This window comes from Carya illinoinensis, chromosome 3, assembly GCF_018687715.1.
Source record: "Carya illinoinensis cultivar Pawnee chromosome 3, C.illinoinensisPawnee_v1, whole genome shotgun sequence".
Lineage (NCBI taxonomy): Eukaryota > Viridiplantae > Streptophyta > Magnoliopsida > Fagales > Juglandaceae > Carya > Carya illinoinensis.
The window spans coordinates 49,076,431-49,096,486 of record NC_056754.1 but is presented as its reverse complement, the minus strand read 5'-3'; the positions used below and the strand labels follow the sequence as shown (position 1 = coordinate 49,096,486).

The 20,056-nt window shown below is 38.0% G+C and overlaps 2 protein-coding genes across 6 annotated transcripts; both read right to left on the bottom strand.

Moving 5' to 3' along the window:
- Positions 1–6,694: 6,694 nt before the first annotated feature.
- On the bottom strand, positions 6,695–10,304 carry LOC122305058 (polyadenylate-binding protein-interacting protein 5-like). Of its 5 annotated transcripts, XR_006241019.1 has the most exons (4): positions 10,143–10,302; positions 7,606–8,106; positions 7,358–7,513; positions 7,020–7,131 (listed from the first exon to the last, which is right to left on the bottom strand). XR_006241019.1 is itself a non-coding variant. In XM_043117351.1 (3 exons), exons 2-3 carry the CDS (start codon positions 8,035–8,037, stop codon positions 6,973–6,975), a joined length of 591 nt encoding a protein of 196 aa, XP_042973285.1. In that variant the 5' UTR covers positions 8,038–8,062; positions 10,143–10,304; the 3' UTR covers positions 6,695–6,972. The 5 variants fall into 5 exon arrangements, 4 of the variants coding, with proteins under 4 accessions (XP_042973285.1, XP_042973283.1, XP_042973286.1 ...); XM_043117351.1 differs by lacking the exon at positions 7,358–7,513 and having other exon boundaries at positions 6,695–7,131; positions 7,606–8,062; positions 10,143–10,304; XM_043117349.1 differs by lacking the exon at positions 7,358–7,513 and having other exon boundaries at positions 6,695–7,131.
- A 1,477-nt stretch (positions 10,305–11,781) lies between these two features.
- Positions 11,782–13,590, bottom strand: LOC122305738 (omega-hydroxypalmitate O-feruloyl transferase). Its single transcript, XM_043118297.1, has one exon. It carries the CDS (start codon positions 13,219–13,221, stop codon positions 11,833–11,835), a length of 1,389 nt encoding a protein of 462 aa, XP_042974231.1. The 5' UTR covers positions 13,222–13,590; the 3' UTR covers positions 11,782–11,832.
- Between the last annotated feature and the right edge of the window lie 6,466 nt (positions 13,591–20,056).

Sequence of the window (20,056 nt, the reverse complement as noted above, 5' to 3'; positions counted from 1 at the left end):
TGGAGGCTCTCGTTTGCATACAGAATTGGTTGAGTGATACGCCCATTGGACTAGATACCATTGGCTTTGATGCTGATAGCTATAAGCTTGAATCGGGTAACTTTGTTTGAGTATTTCAATTGATTTATTTAATTCTTTTTATGATTTCATAAATCTATTAACCTTATACTTTTTATGATTTCATAGATATAATTGTGAACCTTAGAATACTTGCCGATGACTGATACTTGGAGTGTGGCTAAGTTGATAAACTCGCGATTAAAAAATATTGGTGAGAAATGATAATCATTTTTTTATGAATCATTTTTTTTAATCATTTTTTTTCTTTTTATTGATTGTGACTTTTTATTTTAATTTCAGATATCACCAACGAGTCAACGACAAACCACGATATATTGAAAGATGTTTTGGAGCACCTCTGTATTGGAAGATGTTTTTATTTTGGTATTGGAAGATGTTCGGAATATCATTTAAACTATTATCAATGTTTTGGACAATTGTATAAGAGTTTCTTAAAGATGTAATATGTATTATATATATATATATATATCATTTTTTTTTCAAAAAAAAAAAAAAACTTGGAATCGGAATCGGGCGGAGGTCGGAGCCCGATTCCGATCGGAAGCCATCGGAACTCCGAACTCCGGTCGGAGTCGGAGTCGGAGTGAACTTCCGGTTCCGACTCCAGTCAAAGTCGGAGTGTGTTGTGCCCCTTTTGAAAACTCATCTAGTCATCACCCAGCCATTACAACTTACGCTGACGAATGAGCAAAAATAATTGCCAAACTATGCCCAAACATTATGCAATCAATTGCCTGTTTGTAGATTCCCGTCATAGTTGCCATCTGGCCCATAAACCTACATGAAAAAAATAAAATAAAAAAATCAATACAGTTCATCCACGAAGAACAATAGAGGTTTTCCTATTTCAATCTTTGAAACTAGGAGAAAACAAGAGAAGTTGGGTTGGGGGGGGGACAGACAAGGGTTAAAAATCCAGGCATAATTGGTTTAAAATTATCTATAGTATTGCTGCAACTTTTGATTTTTTATACAAGGTTTCCATAAAACAGTCATCGACTCATTGCATACCTCAATGGGTATGCCAAGTTCCTCTCCCAAAGTGTGCATCTTTGCCAAACTAGTATGATAGTTTGGACCACCTCTTCGAACATAGATGTTCATTCTTGCTGCTTTTAATTTGGATTCCTGTCACAGAGAGATAGAGAATTAATTGGTGAGAAAACAACCCTACTTGCAAACACACAAAGAGCCGAATGCCCCTGTTTTAGCCCCACAAAAATAGAGCATCGCAGCAACAAAGCACGACGAACTGTAGCCCCTCATGGCAGCACCCTCACGGCCTTCCCTCACCCATAGATGATGCCAAACCCAAGCCGTGCCCAACCACCCTCACCTAACACCAAACCAGTGCACGTGAAGCTTCTGAGCATGGAAACATCTTGAAAAACTCGCTCTCTCCCTAAGTTTAAGTCTCTCTCTCTCTCTCTCTCTCTCTCTCTCTCTCTCTCTCTCATTTTTCAAGGGGGTGAGAGAGAGACGAGGGTGAGGGAGGGATCTAGGAAGTGAGAGAGAGGCAAGATAAGGGAGGGATCTGGGGGGCTTTTGGTGTGGTGCGGTCCGAACTAAAATCTAATGGGTGGGTAAGGTGGCATAATCATCATATTGGAGGTTGTTATCAACCCATTAATAGACCAATCGTTTATGAGATATTTTCTTATCCAAATCTCATTCTTCAATAAATTTAACTTCGAGTAAGATGAATTACTAGTGTTATTGTTTACATGTAAGGGCTAATTTCACACATTTTATTATATTAAGGATAATGATACATTTATAATTTTTTTATGTCTTATTTTAGAAAAATCAAAATTATAAAATTAAGAAAGAGACACAACAATTACATCAGTTGATTTTGAAATAAGTAGTAAAACAATTATAAAAGAGTTCAAAATTAATCATATTCTTTAGTGCATTAGTTAGATCCCAAATCATATAAATAAGGGCAAACACTCGTTGTTTACTACACTGAACATTTTCTGCTTTTAAATTTGTACAAAGTTCAAATCACAATGAATTGACGCCGAATATCTTATACATAAGTATCAAGTCTCCGTGTAAATCTTATATAAGAAAATTTACACATTAACGTAATATGCCAAATATACATTACAATAAAGGGGTTTTATAATTGGATAGACAATACCAAACCACGTGTTCGTAAATTTGAAGTACAAAATAATTATGTGGTCAAGCATTTCTTAGAATAAGAAAAAGAAGGTCAAAAACACATAAATTCAATGGGAACGAACATATTGGAGCTAAGACCATCCGCCAGTCAAATTTGGTTGCGAAGCAATGCACATGCAATGTAGGGCATAGAGCAAAAATGCCACAATTTTGATGCATGAGCAAATTCCTTCTCACCCTCGACTTGAAGGTTGTCACAGTTCAGGAACAGTATACATGGGTCATTGGCCAGTTTGGGCCTATTACTTGTTATTTCTCTTTATGTTATATAATGAAGTAGTCCACAAGGTAGCTGGGCTGATAGCTTGTTATTTCTTTTATCCAGTCCGTTAGTTATTAGTGTTGGGTCATGTGTTATCTAGGCTGAGGCCTTTTTCAGATGTTTTTACAAGGCTCTAGCATATTTGCTCACTGTAGCTACTGAAGTGATCTATCGAGAATCTGAATACAATTGTTTCCTATTTTGCTCTCAACCTCTCTTCTATTGGAGGCTAGGTCAACCTCGAATCTGACCATTTTCTTTATATTTTCTCTCATATTTTCTAGCTATCCAAACACTATCCATCAGATGTGTTACAAGTGGTATCTAGAGCCAATCTTTCCTTGGCATTGGCTTCATCAATCTGTGAAAATGGAAAAACTTATCTCATCCTAGCTCAATATCAAAGGCCAACTGGATCAGAGTCTTCAATGCTTCGACGTTATCCAACAACATTTGAATGATTTGCGAGATAGCCACAATAAAATGCATGAAGTATTTCAGTAGCATATGAACGAATTTGAGCAAGGTTTTGTAAATTTGGAAAACCAAATCTACGCTCTGCAAGAAGAGGAAAAATGTGCAGAAACTCTAGAAGAAAAAGAGGTGGTCAATCCAGATCAGATTCCTCTTTCTCTTGTTTCCATAAATCCCGTTAGACATCGGAGACCATTTTCTCCATTCTCAGATCTTCCCCTCCGAATCTCGTGTATTTCCCTTCCTCTCAAAAATTATTTTCCATTGTCTTCCTTTCTTTTGGTATTCCCTAACAACGATTTCCGAAGCACCGAATGGAAGTTTGATCCTTGTGGATCCGAAATAACCTCATTCATTCATCGAGATAGAGGTTACCATCGAGCTGTTTATGTGGGAATTTTTGCGGACATCACCCAGATTTCAGGATCGGGATTGTGGATTTTTGACCCTGGGATCTTGAGGAGTTTACCGGTAGCGACTGCGATGCGGGACCTGCAGGGACTGAAGGAGAGCGCATTCACTGGAGGCTTGAAGGAGATGCAGTGGAGGGCCGGTGGAAGGTTTCAAATGCCTATAGTGGAAGCCAAAGTTTTCTACTTCCCACAAGGCCACGCCGAGATGGCTTCTGGCTAAAACCCAACATGTGTGAATTTTGCATTTGGAAATGGAGGGTTATCGGCATTCTTGAGGGATTGCTCTCCATCCTTCTCTCTCTTTGAATCTCTGTGATACCGATCCTTATCTCGATGACTATAAAGCTCTCGGTCGCGCCTGCCGCTGTCATTCTCATCGTCGCCAATGTGGGTTCTTGCTAAGGATTGATTTCCATGCCCACGAAGTTGATGCCATGGAGAAATAGTCATTGGCGTGTTCAGAATTTTGTTGGTCACCCGCAAACATTAAACAATGGTTCTAATCTCAAAATCATTCCCATAGTTCTGCAAGCAAACATGCCCTTTTCTGACAGAGGTGATGGTGTGCTAGCAATGGCCTATCTTGAAATCAGAAGGGCTAAAAAGGACTGCACCATGACCTTGAGTTTAGATGATCGATATATAAAAGCATACTCACCTCGATCAATAGATATTTTTCTGCATGCATACACTTGTCTTGATGGTCATGGAAGGGTGAAAGAGTTCAATACCGTTGGGAAGAAGACCCACAATGCCTTTTTGGTATTTAACAAAGCAAGCCCAGTGAGTCTAGAAATTGGTCTTGAATTCCCAGTCGATAGGATGGTTGAATTGGTAATGATCAAAATGGCCATGGAAAACCTATATAAGCCAAACTCTGGCAATGGGCGATTATCGGTGATGCTCCTAGAAAATCTCACGAAGTTGGATGCTGGTATTGCTTCACTGCTACAGACTGAAGACGAGAGGCACGGACTTTATGTTATGAAGCTTGTGAAATCATTTTGTAGAACCTCTAGCGAAAGTAGTGATGATCCATTTCAACACTTCGGTTCAATACTTGTAAAAATCTCAAAGCTGGAAGCAAGAAGCAATCTTTTATTAGACCCTAAACGAGGGCTTCAAAAGCAAATTATTAAGAATCATGCATTTCCTACAAGATGGATTAATGAAGACGTGGGTGAGACTAATTTTTTACTAGTTAAAGAAAATCATTATGTAGATTCTCATGCACCTGAGCCATGTATAAGTTCATTGAATAGTCTACAGAAGCAAGATGTGGATAGTGCTGGTAAAGGCTATTCATCTTTTCATAACGAGGAAGATAATAATGAGGGATTTTCTACTTTGTTTTTAGTCTCTGATGGAGGGAAATGGCAATTTCGTATGGGGTTGCAAGTTTTAGGAGATACAAAAATTGCCCATCAACTGCTTGAATTTTTGCCACTTAAAGTTATTTTTAAGCCCTTTGATAGAGGAAGGGAAATAACTCCTGTGGGAGGGAATTGTGATGGCCAGAACGCTATTAAGATTTTGATGAACCCCTCATATGAGGTGTAAGTGGCATCACCTTGTGATTATTTAGCCTTCACTCCTATGTTACCCGATATTACGTATAGTACAAAGTGTCATTTTGCTACTTTTGGTGGTGGCCCAACCAGCCTAGAGTTTTCTATAAAGCTTCATGGAGAGTTTGTTTCAGTTAACCTTCAAATTATGGGCATTGATGAGCATTCACTCAAAACTTTTGCATTCTTTGAAAATGGAGACAACGGAACTCCCAGAGGCAGTATAAGGGCTTGCAAACTTGATGGGTTGCTTAATTATAGAGCATTTGCTGTTGCTTGGGCAACTTACCAACATGTCTCACTTGTTTGGTTAGATAAATCTCTACGGGGGTATGCAGCAACACCCATTGATGGGATTATTATTGTGAAATGTGAAGTGGCTGTTGGTATAAAGAAAATTTTTGTTTTTGACCCAGGTGGGACAATTGTGACCGCACCTTGTGGACAAGGTGCTTCTATGGGGGATGGTTTGTCACAGTTTAGGAACAGTATACATGGGCCATTGGCCAATTTGGGCCTATTACTTGTTATTTCTCTTTATGTTATGTAATGAAGTGGGCCACAAGGTAGCTGGGCTGATAGCTTGTTATTTCTTTTATCCAGTCCGTTAGTTATTAGTCTTGGGTCATGTGTTATCTAGGCTGAGGCTTTTTTCAAATGTTTTTGCAAGGCTCTAGCATATATGCTCATTGTAGCTACTGAAGTGATCTATTGAGAATCTGAATACAATTGTTTCCTATTTTGCTCTCAACCTCTCTTCTATTGGAGGCTAGGTCAACCTCGAATCTGACAATTTTCTTTATATTTTCTCTCATATTTTCTAACTATCCAAACGCTATCCATCAGGTGTGTTACAAGTGGTATCAGAGCCTGTCATAGTTCAGGAACAGTATACATGGGCCATTGGCCAGTTTGGGTCTATTACTTGTTATTTCTCTTTATGTTATATAATGAAGTAGTCCACAAGGTAGCTGGGCTGATAGCTTGTTATTTCTTTTATCCAGTCCGTTAGTTATTAGTCTTGGGTCATGTTCTATCTAGGCTGAGGCCTTTTTCAGATGTTTTTGCAAGGCTCTAGCATATATGCTCACTGTAGCTACTGAAGTGATCTATCGAGAATTTGAATACAATTGTTTCCTATTTTGCTCTCAACCTCTCTTCTATTGGAGGCTAGGTCAACCTCGAATATGACAATTTTCTTTATATTTTCTAGCTATCCAAACACTATCCATCAGGTGTGTTACAAATGTTTGGGTGTTGTCCGACATAATAGGATGGGCCGATTTAGATACAAAAGTCTTTAAATTCATCTAAACTAATTATTACCACTTTTTCAATTTTTCATGCAAAATGTAATAAATAATTTAATCTTTTTAAATTTTAAAATAATAATAATAATATTAAAAAATAATATTTTATTCAATTTTCATCACAAAGCAGTTCCAGATTTCTGAATCATTGAATCTAGTATCAACCTTTCCATTCATGCATATCTAGCCTGTCTAGATCATGAAGCATTTTACAGATGAACAGAAAACATGTGCAGAAGATGATGCATGGTATGCGACCTTCTGTATTAAAATTCTATAAAACATACTAGCACATCAAACAGAATTCATTAAAAGATGAGCAGAAAAGCTAATTCGAAAATTACTAAGACAGCATGATGATAGCTGCTAATTATCCCACATTAAAAAACACAGCAGTTTAAAAAGAAAGTAAAACATAAACATAGATTGTAATATATGTAAATAAGATATATATCTTTGCACCGGACAAGACTTGAGATAAAAGGGATAACCAGTAAAGAAATATAGGACAGAAAATGGAACAGTGACACTTTACAACATATATCGGGAAAGAAACTCCGAACATTATATCCGAATTATCCTAATTCTTACCTATCTACAACTTCTAAGAAGGAAGCCACTCTCTCTCCCCCTCTACATCAATCTTTCTATCGGATGCAGATGCAGTTAGGAACTTAAGAGCCTGAATCAGAGGGACCAGCTGAAGACCCACTGGCTTCCCCCGGGAAGATGCTCTTCAGGTTTGAATAAGAACCTTCAGTAACTTTCTGTTCTGACACATCACCAATGTCCAAGCTGTCCGGCAGACGTTCGGAAAAATCAACAGGACAGAGCTGCAAATGTGAAACAATGAGAAGAAAGTTTTAGGACAATGTCGCCAAACACCAAAAAGGCAAAAACATATCTTACACATTACATAAAAAATGCCCATTACTCAAATCATAAGCCATCAATTTCTGAACATATTGTTTCATATACACATAAAATACGAAAGGCTCAGCAGGCAAATCTTGGGTACGACTAATGCCACTACGTCGTAGAGATAGAAACGAATCCAACCTTCTTCTGAATGTTTGATATGTGAAAAGGTGGCGACGGTGGATGAGTGTCCTCCACGCAATTCTATAATGCAGTTTAAGTAAAATGGCATTGAAATAAACAAGCTAAAATTTCTGAAATCCTTTTAGCGTTCCGCAATATCCATCTTCTAGTCAGCTTGCGCACCACCCACCACCATAACAACATTAGATGTAATTCCTGGAATGCCATAGTTTAATGTAAGGGATTTCACAACATACAACTCATACCTCTAGTTCATTCAACATTTCAATTGAGGCTTCTAGGTCACCCGCATTAGCAGAGTAAACATCAGCAATGGACTGTTCTGACATATTGGGGAACATGATTGTCAGATAAGCCATGTCCATTTCAGAATCTTCATCTATGGAGTGCTTTTTTGTCAGTTCACTGGATGTAGGTAGACCCTTCTCCATGAATTCATTGCCAATGAGAGGACCCTTGAAGCCATGTATGTCATAATCCATACCAGCTTGGAGATATCTCTGATCAATTCCACTGTAGCCTTCAGGAGGACAGCGGGACCAAGAAGTCTTATAACCATTCTTCAAAGAATCTTCTGTTGTTAACCCAGAAACTTTACCCTCAATCTTTGCTACTTGCTTAAAAAGTGGTATGTATGATGCTGCATTCGGATTTAAGGATGATGTTCCTTGCTTCATATTCTCAATCTATAAAGACTTGCAACTGTTTAAAGACAGACGAGAGCTTTTACTGACAAGATAGAGAAACTACAACCAAAAAATTAACCAAAACAATCTCAGAAGCAATCCAGCTGGTCTTGAATTTAGAGTATTCAGATTAAATAATGATATGCCAGCAGGTTCATCTTGACTGTATAGAGAAAAATATTAAAATTAATTAAAATAATCAAGGTCAACTAATATAAAAATCGTCTGATATGTTTAGTAGAGACTGAATGCCATTTTTTTGGGTAAGTAAAACACTGAATGCCTATAGAGGTGTCTTTGAAGAACTATGATCATCAAAGCTGTTCAAGCGATCATGTATTCACTATATAACTGCGCTTCTTAGAGGTTCAAACTCATACATGGATTTGTCTCTAAAGTGAATATAGCAAAATATATACAGGGATGCGTAAATAGCCATGCAAGCATTAGCATATAACCCATGTTGCAGGTAGCACTTGATAATTCTGTATGTCCTGCCATTCAAAACCATATGCACATCTTATAAACCAATACCTCGGGAACAAAATAGGAATTATGAATTCTTTTGTCTGCAGAGCAAACTTGAGTAATCCTAGACAAAAGGAAAAAGCGAAAAAAAAAACACTGGACAAACTCATAAATTAGAAACATATAGTCCAACCAAATTAAATCCCTAAATACAGCTCAGGTTAAAGACAGGAACAGAAATGATCTAACATCCACATATATTTACAAAAAATCCAAAGAGAGTCACATTTTCCATAGCATTAATACCGGAAGTAAAAAAAAAAAAAAAAAAGAGGAGGGTTACCCCCCTCCCCCCCCCCAAAAAAAAAAAAACTGAATAACCCCACTTGCCTCCCCAAGATTTCTGGGAAAAAAAACTCCCTTGTAGGGGTATTTCCAGGAAAAAAAACTCCCTAGTCCCTAGACCCTTTTGAAAATTCGGGAAAACAAAATGGGCCCAAAATACATGAAAAGAAAAACCCATCCAACAAAGATCTGAAGAAAATATGAGTTTATCCAAAATGTTTCTACAAGATATGTATCCTTTTCTAAACCTAGAACATGTGGCTTTCTTCCATCCTCCTTGAGTGCTTCAATCCCTCCTCCTCTCCACTTTGCTTTCCCCCATCAGTTTGACATGAAATGCAACTTATCGGCTGAGGAGGGGAAAAACTTTCTTTGCAATTCATTCATGATCTCTTAATGCCAAGTAAGAAATCTTGGCTCCACTCTGGCATAGGGGTTGTTACTCTTTGTTCATTTGTACGTATTCTTAAAAAAATATAAAAATTTGAACTGTACCATACCACCACACTTCGCAGCCATGATAGCAGATCACTCTATTGACATGGACCGGGCAGTAGCCTTTTTCTCTTTTGATGGCTCTACTCAATGATTTATTACGCCTTTACATAGTATCAAGAAATCTAAATGTAGCCTTGAGGCCGCCCCTTTCAAAACCCAAATACAAAATCACAACTCATTCGATCCCTCATTTAATTTGGTGGTTGACTTTGATACGAATGATACAAACCCTTAGATAGAACTCAAGCAAAGGAAGGACATTTAATAGGTTATATACATGTAATTAGGCTTGTGCTTAAATCATGCAGGGTATTTGGATCCTAACAGTCTCTCTCATACAAACAAGTTGTTTAAAAAAAGAGTAAAATGGATACCATACACAGAGCCTCCTACGAATTCCATACGTCCTTCCACGCGCACGCGCGCATACACACACACATTCATCCATAGCAGTATTAAGAAAAGGTCCCCGTTTGGTCGTTGAGAAAAGAGAGGAAAACTTAAGAAACTATATATATATATATATATATATATAAACGACTTAAATTAAGTCGAGTGTTTATTTTCAAGTAAAAAGGAAAAAACACATAGAGGCTCGAATCATATTTTCCATTTATTTGTTTTCCACCATTTGTCAGCAACCAAACACACAATAGTAAAATTTAACCAAAGATGGAAAAAAAGAAATCGAATTTTACCCTCCGTAGCTTTCAATTACTCGAAATTTTCTTTCATTTCCTCAAATTTCCGCAGCAACAAAAAACGAAGAGTAAATCTAAGATTACCTGCGTTGGACTCCGAGTGAATCTGAGATCGCCGAGCGGAACGATTGGGCTTGGAGAAATGAGTGAGAAATAGGATGGAGAAATGCAATCGGAATCGAAAAGTAAAAGCAAGCACGAGAGGGGAAAAAAAGCTTGTTAATGACGTGTTCTTGTGGATGACGCTCCCGATGAGAGCATTTATAGTTTTGGGGTCGAAGTTAGGCGACAGATCCCGCCCCAACATCTTTAACTGTCGCCTTTAAAACTTTCTAATTAAAATTTTAAAATTTTTCTTTTAAATTAAATTATGTTAGGTAAAATTTTATATATACGTAATTCATACAAGCTTATAAATAGTTTTTCTTTTTTCAAAATCTTTAGAGAGTAGTACTTTTTGAAACATTCTATTGGTGTGAACGGATATGGATAATATATTTAATAAAAATTTTATATCTAATCATTTTTATGTATTCTTTATGTATTCTATTAATCTGATTGACTGCATCATTTTTTTCTAATATAAAATAAATCATTTGGTCAATCATACTAATAAGGTGTATAAAGAATACAGAAAAATAATTATATATAGCTAAACTCTATATTTAATAAAAAAATTATATTATTAAATTGGTGTGCAGCACCTAAACTCATAGAAGTTTTGGAGAGCATTAAACTCCAAAATTGAAAACAAGAAGGCATGTTAGTCAAAACAAAAGAAACATTAGTAGTTTTGGAAACCATGTCTGTCCAATGTTGTGTCTAAAGCTAATCATCGAGGCTCACGTCTTTCATCTTCATCAATTTGTCCAAATTATGAATTTCTTACTATAATTAATCCCTAATTGCTACGTACAGACATAGAACTTGACACATATGCAATACCTCCTTCCAACTTTATTACGCAAAGGAGAAATGAAAAATGTTTGTTCTTCAAATGCCATATCAAGTGATTTTTTTATTTAAATAGTTAATTTATAAAGTCACTTAAAATATGTACTAGCGTCGATGTAATTAAAGAAGCAATCTCTAAGTAGTCAATGTAATCTGTAAATAGTAAAATATGGTTTGAGTTAATATATTTTATTGGATTTTGAGAAATGAGAAGAAAAAAAATTGAAGAAAAATATTATAAAGTTAGAAAATTGTTTAAATATAATTCTTATTTTGAAATTTATAAAAGTTGTATTTTGTTTCGAAATTTGTAAAAGTTATATTTGTTTTTGTATTTGGATAAAAATTAAGTAATGATTAGATTAAAAATTTAAAAATTTAAAATTAAGAAATGTTTTATATTTAAGTGATATTTAAAAATGAATTTATAAATTTTTTTTGATAATTTTAATAATTATGTATCTCATTTGTCTAAACGCACCTTAAAACCTCAACAAATATCATTTGAAATAGGAAAATGATTTGAATTTTTGTCCCGAACAATTTTATTTTAACTTAGTCACTAAGAAATTGTTTTTTAATGATGTTGTGAATTTTTTTATTTTTTTAAAAAAAATATTTAAGAATATAAAAAATTGAATGAAAAAAAATAAAAAATAAAATTATTTTACCTTATTCTGTGGCTATTCGGGCACATCCCTGGGGGATGTAGCAAGTACCCTTCGAAATAATATCTGTATTCATCATGAACTATAAACAAGAAGCCAGATTCTTTGATGCTTTATTCCCAAACTAATTATCATCTTTATACTGAAGCTGTTTACGTACAATTTTCATTGCCCATCAGGCACAAATACTTTGTAAACTTCTCAGAAACGCCCTCTGGCAGGCAAATGCATACCACCATTGTGCCATTAGGATCAGCCTTCCCATCTGGGAGGAACACACAAACTTGAGGTGTAGGAGTCAGATCAATAGGACCAGCATATACTGGAATTCCCCAACCAAAATCTGCAGATTCGTATATGCAAAATCTAGTCCACTGGGTAATTGTCAATTTTCCTCCAAATTCAAGCCTTTTTGGCCTGTTCATTTCGATATAATCCAATGTAGACCTCAAATACTCCTCTGAAACATTGAGTCTTGCTTCCCGAACTAAATGCACGGTGTCCGAGATCTGGCCATTTACAAGCTCCGAGACACTGCTGGATGCGCATGCAACACACACCACATTGCCATAAAACCCGTCTTTTAATGGTGGATTTTGCAGCTTCCGGCGAGCATTGACGGAAAATGTTAGCCGGAGTTCATATTCTAGTGGTTTTACATCGAGTGCCTTCACCCATGTCCTCCATATATAAGCAGCCATAGCATCAAAAGTAGTGCATGCAGCAGCACCATCTGGTTGAGCCAGAGCTTTCAGGTGAGTCTGGAATTCCCGGCTAACCCGGTAACATTTCTGAACAGGCTTGGCTTGCCACAGAGACATTGTGAGGCTCGAGCCATCTTCAATTCTCATGAACTCAACATGTGGGAATTTCACTCTTGGAGGGTTGCGAGGCAGAAAGAGTTCCCTGTCCCAACATGGCTCAGGGTCTGTTAATAAGGTACCTGCTTTTGCTGTGGCAGCCCAAGCCCTAACAAATTGCATGGCACCAATTCCATCACAAATACAATGGCAGAGCCTCAAGCCTAGGCTGAAGCCACCACAGCTAAAAAGTGTTACCTGAGCTATGACCAATGGCATGTCAAGAACTTTGTACGGCTCCTCGTTAGGGAACTTGAAGATCAATGGTTCCCAGGCAGGATTTGGCACTGTGAGGTCTCCTAAATCTGCCAGGGCCATTTTACAATGTGCGTCAACCATAATTGCCCCTTGTTCTGTTCCAAAAAACACTTCTAACTTTCCGTTCTTAGTCTCTCTAAGCCTACCAGATAAAGGATAGTAAGGGACTAGGATTTCGGCGAGAGCATCGTGTAGTATTTTCATGACAGATCTTTGCCCAGAATTCACATTATCTAATCGATAGAAGTATACTGTAGGGGTGAAAACACGTGCTCCGATCGTATCGTCGAGGTTAGAGAGGTAAAGGCGGTCACCAAGTTTAGCAGGAATGGGCCTCGAGGGCATGACAGATATCATACGATCAATGGTTATAGAGATGTTGAGGTGAGGGAAATGGAGCTCTTGAACCCACGGAAGAGCCATGAGAGAGAGCTGTGTTGAGAGGTCTCATGCCAAGTATTGGCATTTGTAGAAGAAGGATTCTCAATTTGACATACAAAGATGCTGCTGGGGCTAAATAGATGAGCATTATAAAACTAGATTGGTGTGGAACAGTTGGCGGTGATATCATTCATGATCAGGAAATATACATTTTGATTAATCTCTCATGCTGATTTTGTTTGATAATATCTTGGTTTCCTTTTGTCATATTACTGTCTCCTGCCTCCAGGTGCATATATTCTTTTTCACTTCAATTCTCTTCGGACGTTCACCAAATTATTCTAATCTTTTCCACGAGTGTGCATGGCTAAATTCCCAGGTCCAACCACTCAGGTGCTGGATAATCTTGAACCCAATTCAAAAGCATGTCAACATGTAACAACAACACAGAAAAAAGGAAAGAAAAAGAAAAACCAGGTGAGAGAATGGTCGATTGGGGGGGACCATGGGGGGCAACACATGAAACGAAAATGCAATGGGGGTGAAGTTACAGGTTAGTAGAGGTTCCGTGGTGGCAAAGAATGAAGCATGACTTACCAAAAACACTTCTATATCATTAAAGATGAAGGGAAAAATAATAATTTGTCATTGGGCTTACTTTCTCTTAAAAAGGTCCTTCAATTATAAAAAAAACTTTCGTTTTAAACTTCTACTTCATAGGTTTAATATTTAGCAAAAATACTGCCACATTTCTATTAAAATCTTGATAAAAATTATTGGCATGATACGCCACATGAATAATAATATTAGACAAACAACCTTTGAAAAAAAAAAAAAAAAAATTACGAAGTGATTTCCGCCTAACTCACCAAGCCTGCATACTGGTGGGTGGGGCGTGGAGTATTAGAATAGATGATAGTGCTAAGGCAAATGTACAGAAAAATAATCTTCTAGAATGAGCTGTAGACAATTGTATTTGCTTCTCTATCGTACTCTCTGTTGTAATTGTAACCAACTTTATTCCTTTTTGCTTGTATATCTGTTAGAATCATCAATGAAATATACTAAGTGTTGAGCAAAACCTTAGTCTGTCATGTTACCAGAGCTGCAAGACTAGTTGTTGCCCGATTCCATGGCCCTGTCCAACCCACTCCTTCCTTCCCCAACACCTCCATTGCTTCCTCCTCACACATTGTCACCACCAAGCTCACCTTTGAAAATTATACCTTATGGAAGGTTTAGATCAGTGCCTACCTTAGAGGTCAGGATATTTATCAATTTATTGGTTCGTTTTCAATTAACCAACCTCACTCAATGTACCCAGTCAATCACTAATTATTTTTCCAAAGTCCGCTCTCTTACAGGCATCTTAGCAGCCACTGGCCATCCTTATCCTAACAAAGAATTCATCACCTACTTACTCATATGTCTTGGCTTTGCCTACAAATCCTTCGTTACATCAATCACCACTCAAGCTGAACCTATCTCTTCTTTTGAGCTCTACCAACTACTTCTAGTCAATGAGAGTCGCATGTCCCATTCCACTAGAAACTCCTTATTCTCTATTGAACCCATGACTAATTTCTCTGCTATTGACGGCCGTAATCAGCGAGGACGTGGTTCATCTCGAGGTGGATGCCAAGGTCGCAGTGGCAGAGGTCGATCTTCCTCGTTCTCTCCCGGAGGTGTTCCTCCTTCACTGCTTCTCAAGCTCCACACCCTACCTGCCAGGTCTGCAACAAAACTGGCCACGTAGCATTGCAGTGTTACCATCGGTTTGACCATGCATATCAACTCGAGGCCCCACCTTCATTCTTTGCCAACCACACAACACCAAGCTCCTTCTCAAACTGCAATTCGTATACTGATTTTGCTGTAACTCACCACATTACGCAACCTCAACCTTTCATCCAAGTAGTATCACGGTGGTGAACAAATTCGTGTGGGCAATGGCTCGAATCTTCCCATCGAGTATTTCGGGGACTCCTCTCTCAACTCTAACTTCTCCTCCTTTATTCTTCATAATCTTTTACACGTAGCTTCCATCACAAAACATTTAGTTCATGTTTGTCAATTTTGTGTTGATAATCGTTGTTTCTTTGAATTTCATGATTCTCATTTCTCTGTCAAGGACAAACAACTGGGAAGATCCTCCTCACTAGTCCAACCTGTGATAGCCTGTATGTCTTCCCTCCTGCGGTGTCTTCTGCTTTGTCTCCTTCCACTTCCACTCATCTTAGCAAACGTACCTCAGTAGCTCAGTGGCATCACAAATTAGGCCACCCTTCGCTTCAGCTTGTGTCAACCATCTTGCACTCCAACCATTTGAAATTTTCGCCCACAGATCGTACTTTTTAGTGTTTAGTGTGTCCTCTTGCAAAGAGTCACCAGCTTCCCTTGAGTTTAAGTTGGGCACATTACACACGACTCTTACAATTAATTGCAGCAGATCTTTGGGGTCTAACTCCTTTTATTTCTCGTAATGGATTTCAATATTATATATCTTTTGTGGACCAATATACATGTTATACTCGGTTTTTTTCCTTTGAAATTAAAATCCGATGTCTTTCATATTTTTTCATCTTTCTTAGCTTATGTTGAGCGTCTCTTCAATACAAAGCTCATTATACTTCAAACTGATTTTTTTTTGGGGGGGGGGGGGGGGGGGGGGGGGGGGGGGTTGGTTTGAATTTAAACCCCTTACTCCTGTGTCAAAAACCGGGTATTACTCATTGTTTTTCGTGTCCTCATACTCACCAACACAAATGGGCTTATTGAACGTAAACACAGACACATTATCAAAACTGGGTTTGCCTTTTTGGCCCACACATCACTTCCTCTCACCTTTTGGGATGAAACATTTCAAACCGCAATCTATTTAATTAACCTTTTACCTAGTTCGACTCTTCAAAATAAGTCCCCCCCATTTTATGGTTCATAATCGCATTTCTGATTACACTTTCTTAAAAATATTTAGATGCGAATGTTGGCCCAATTTAAGGCCATACAATAAACATAAAATGCAGTTTTGGTCTAAATCATTTTTATTCTTGGGCTACAATGCTAATCACAAAGGATATAAATGTCTAGATGTTACAACAAACAGACTTTATATCTCACATGATGTTAAATTTGATGAGCTCTCATTCCCTTTTTCTAAGTTACGGCCCATTCCTTCTCTATCCACTCATACCATACCTCAGGCCCAACTTCCTCTCTTCTAGTCATCCATTCTTGGCCTGGGGCCCAACTCACCTAACGCATCTTCTTCACAACACTCAACTCCCTCCACGTCCTCAGTCTCTCCTGCTATGAGTATTTCTTCTCCAAGTCTTGCTAATCCTCTTCACTCTCTTCTATCTCACAACCAGCTCCAATATTAGTTCCTCCTCATTCCCCTATCGTTACATGTGCTAGCACACAGTCTTTTGCCCTCACATTGCCACGAACGGTACTGTCCCATACCCATCGTGAAATTGTTTCATTACCATTGCTACTTCACCGGACACCCCCATAAGCCTTTCCATGGCCTCTAAATTTCCTGACTGGCTAGATGCCATGTTCAAAGAATGTTTTGCTCTAACCCAAAACCATACTTGGATTTTAGTTCCACCCAATCACTCTTTTAGTATTCTTGGATGCAGATGGGTCTACCGAACAAAGTTGAAAGCAAACAGCTCCATTGAACAATGGAAAGCGAGATTGGTTGCCAAAGGCTACCATCAATAGGCTAGGATCGACTATGATGAAACTTTCAACCCTGTTACCAAGTCGCCCACCATCCGTTTGATCCTTGCTATTGATGTAGCTCAAGGATGACCCCTGCGACAGGTTGATATCGACAATGCTTTCCTTCATGGTTCATTAACTAATATTGTCTTTATGCAACAATCTCAGGGTTATATTGACCCTGTTCATCTCGATTATGTATGTCAACTTCATAAGCCTATCTATGGCCTTAAGTAGGCCCCAATAGTTTGGTTTGCTCAGTTGACTTCATGGTTAGTAGACTATGGTTTTACTACCTTCAAAGCCAATTCTTCCCTTTTTATCTTTAACCATGGTGATTCATGCATCTACCTCTTAATCTACGTAGATGATATAGTAATCACATCCTCCTCTTTCTCTGCCATTAAGTCCTTTATCTTTGCCTTGGGTGTAAAAGACTTTTGGCCCCTTGTCCTTTGTTTTTGTTTTTTTTTTATATAGAAGTTGATTACAGAATGGTCTCCTACTATCTCAACACAAATACATCAAAGACCTTCTCACCAGAAGCAAAATGATTCATACGAAGCTTGTGTCATCTCCTATGGCCGCTTCCCTTATGCTATCCAAATTCGACTCTCCCAACTATGTAGATGGTCATCACTTCCACTACATTGTAGGTGGTCTAAAGTATCTTTCCTTCACTAGACTTGACATCTCATTTGCAATGAATAAAGTCTGTCAATTCATGCACTCACCAAAACAATCCCACGAGGCTGCAGTAAAGAGAATACTTTGGTATCTCAAATCCACCATCAATTTTGGCTTGTTCTTCTCAAACACTTCTTCATTCACTTTAAATGCATACTTTGATGCAGACTGGGTAGGATTCCCAGATGATCGTCGTTCTACTGGAGGATTCTATATTTTCCTTGGAAAAAAATCTTATCTCTTGGGGCTAAAAAAAACAACAGACAGTTACACGATCAAGCACGGAAGTTGAGTATAAGTCTCTAGCTTCAGCTACTACTGAGGTAATCTGGATACAAACTTTTCGTGAGCTTGGAATTTCCTTATCCAACGCCTCAACCTTATGGCATGACAATATTGGGGCCATCTATTTGAGTGCAAATCCAGTTTACCACTCAAAAACTAAACACATGGACATTGATTTCCACTTTGTCTATAATCGAGATGCTGCCAACACACTTCATGTTTTCTATATCAGTTCACAAAATTAATTAGCAGACGTCTTTACAAAGCCACTAGTTTCATATCTATTCTTCAGATTTCGAACAAGTCTCAAAATGCTGTCCCCAGGGGTATATTATTTAAGAATTGCTACAGACATAAAGAGATTATACAAAATAAACCCACAAACTTATGTGATTTCATGGAATCCATTAAATCTGCTTTGTAATAAATGTAACTTTACAATCTGACGTACCACATAAAACCACATCAGTTTGTGAATTTACTTGTGTTTAATTCCTTTGTGGCTAAAGTATTTTCCATATTAGAATAGATGATAGTGATAAGGTAATTGTACAAAAAAATAATCTTTTAGAATGAATTGTGGACAATTGTATTTGCTTCACTGTTGTACTCTCTGCTATAGTTGTAACCAACTTTTATGCCTTTTTGCTTTTATAAATATATGTTAGAATCATCAATTAAATATACTGAGTGTTGAGCAAAACCACAAAACCAAAGTCTATCATGGAGTAGTGGGAGGAGGAGTCCCTCCATCACCCCCAACCCACGGAGGCAAGGGAGGATCCTAAATGTGCCCAACATTGCTCGAAGGGGGTGGGGCTCCCTCACAGAAGGGTGGCGCCATGGCGGGGAGGTGATCCCCTTCCCCAACATTTTTAATATTTTTAATATTATTTTTTATTTTTTAGTTTTATCTTATTTATGTATTTTTTTTTGGACTTTCTTTTTTTTTGCATTTGATTGGTAAACTCATTTCCCTATGTTTTAACTTGTTTGTAATTTTTTGACTTTTTCTGTTTTCTATATTCTTATTTTTTGACTTTTTTTTTATTTTTATTTATATTTTTTTTTTATGATTTCAGATTTGGACATGTGAACTTGTCCATCTTTATCTAATATTTCCATGTTAAGAATTTAATGGACTTGCTAGAGCCAAGCATAGAGACTTTCAAAGAAGGGAAAAGTTGTGAAGCGGTCGGGCTAGCAAAGGGCAAAGAGCAGCCCTCCAATGGTTGTAGACCACATAAGCAACTTATAGTGTTTAATCTGCACTAGCATACAACCTATCAAAGACCCATACAGCCATCCCCCTCCATCGCTCACTCCATCGTCTTCCAGGGATCCCAACCCAAACGAAATCCCCACCCTATACTCATCCTTACCAAATCTATGAACAACGTTAATATCAATAAAAACCTGCTTATTAATATCAATCAATCCTTACCACCACAAACGCATCCTTACCAAATCGGCGGATTATTTCTACTTTTGTTAAGTCATCTTGCATTATTTGATCTTAACAAGAAGGGAAAAATAGTGGGTTTTGGTAGCTCCAAAAGGGTTTCGTGACCACCATAGATTTCTAGTTAAACACATTTTCACACACATAACCCTTTCTCGCTTCCCAAACACCAGAGTAAAACACCCTTATATAAGGTCGAGCAAACACTATCATTTTTTCCTAAATTTTATCGGCAACCAAACAGATGAGGTTTGCGAGCATTTTGTCTGCGACGGTGTTCCTTTAGGCTTGGCCAAAGCTGTGGTCTGGGAGTAGTGCTAGGGGTGGCTATGTCGACGAGGCTATGTGATGGACTGGGGCGTCTAGACGCGAGGGTTTGTACGGTGGAACTGAGCTTGGTCTTGGGAGGCGGGCTTGGTGGTGGTGCAATGAGAAAGAGATGAAATGAGGAAGAGATGGAGTGAGCTTGGAGACGGTGACAAAATGAGGAAGAGACGGAAGGAGATTGGAGACAGAGACGGTATGAGCTTGCGTGTGGTGATTCTATGTGGTGAGGTCTAACTAGTTTTTTGTGTTTTTTCCTACGTGTCACCATCTCATTGGAGGGCTGCTCTTCTACAATTACTAGCCCGACTGCTCCCCAGCGCCTCTGAAAAACAAAAGGGTTCCATTATGTTACAAGTCTGGCATGCAAGGGATAAATTTTTGGAATAA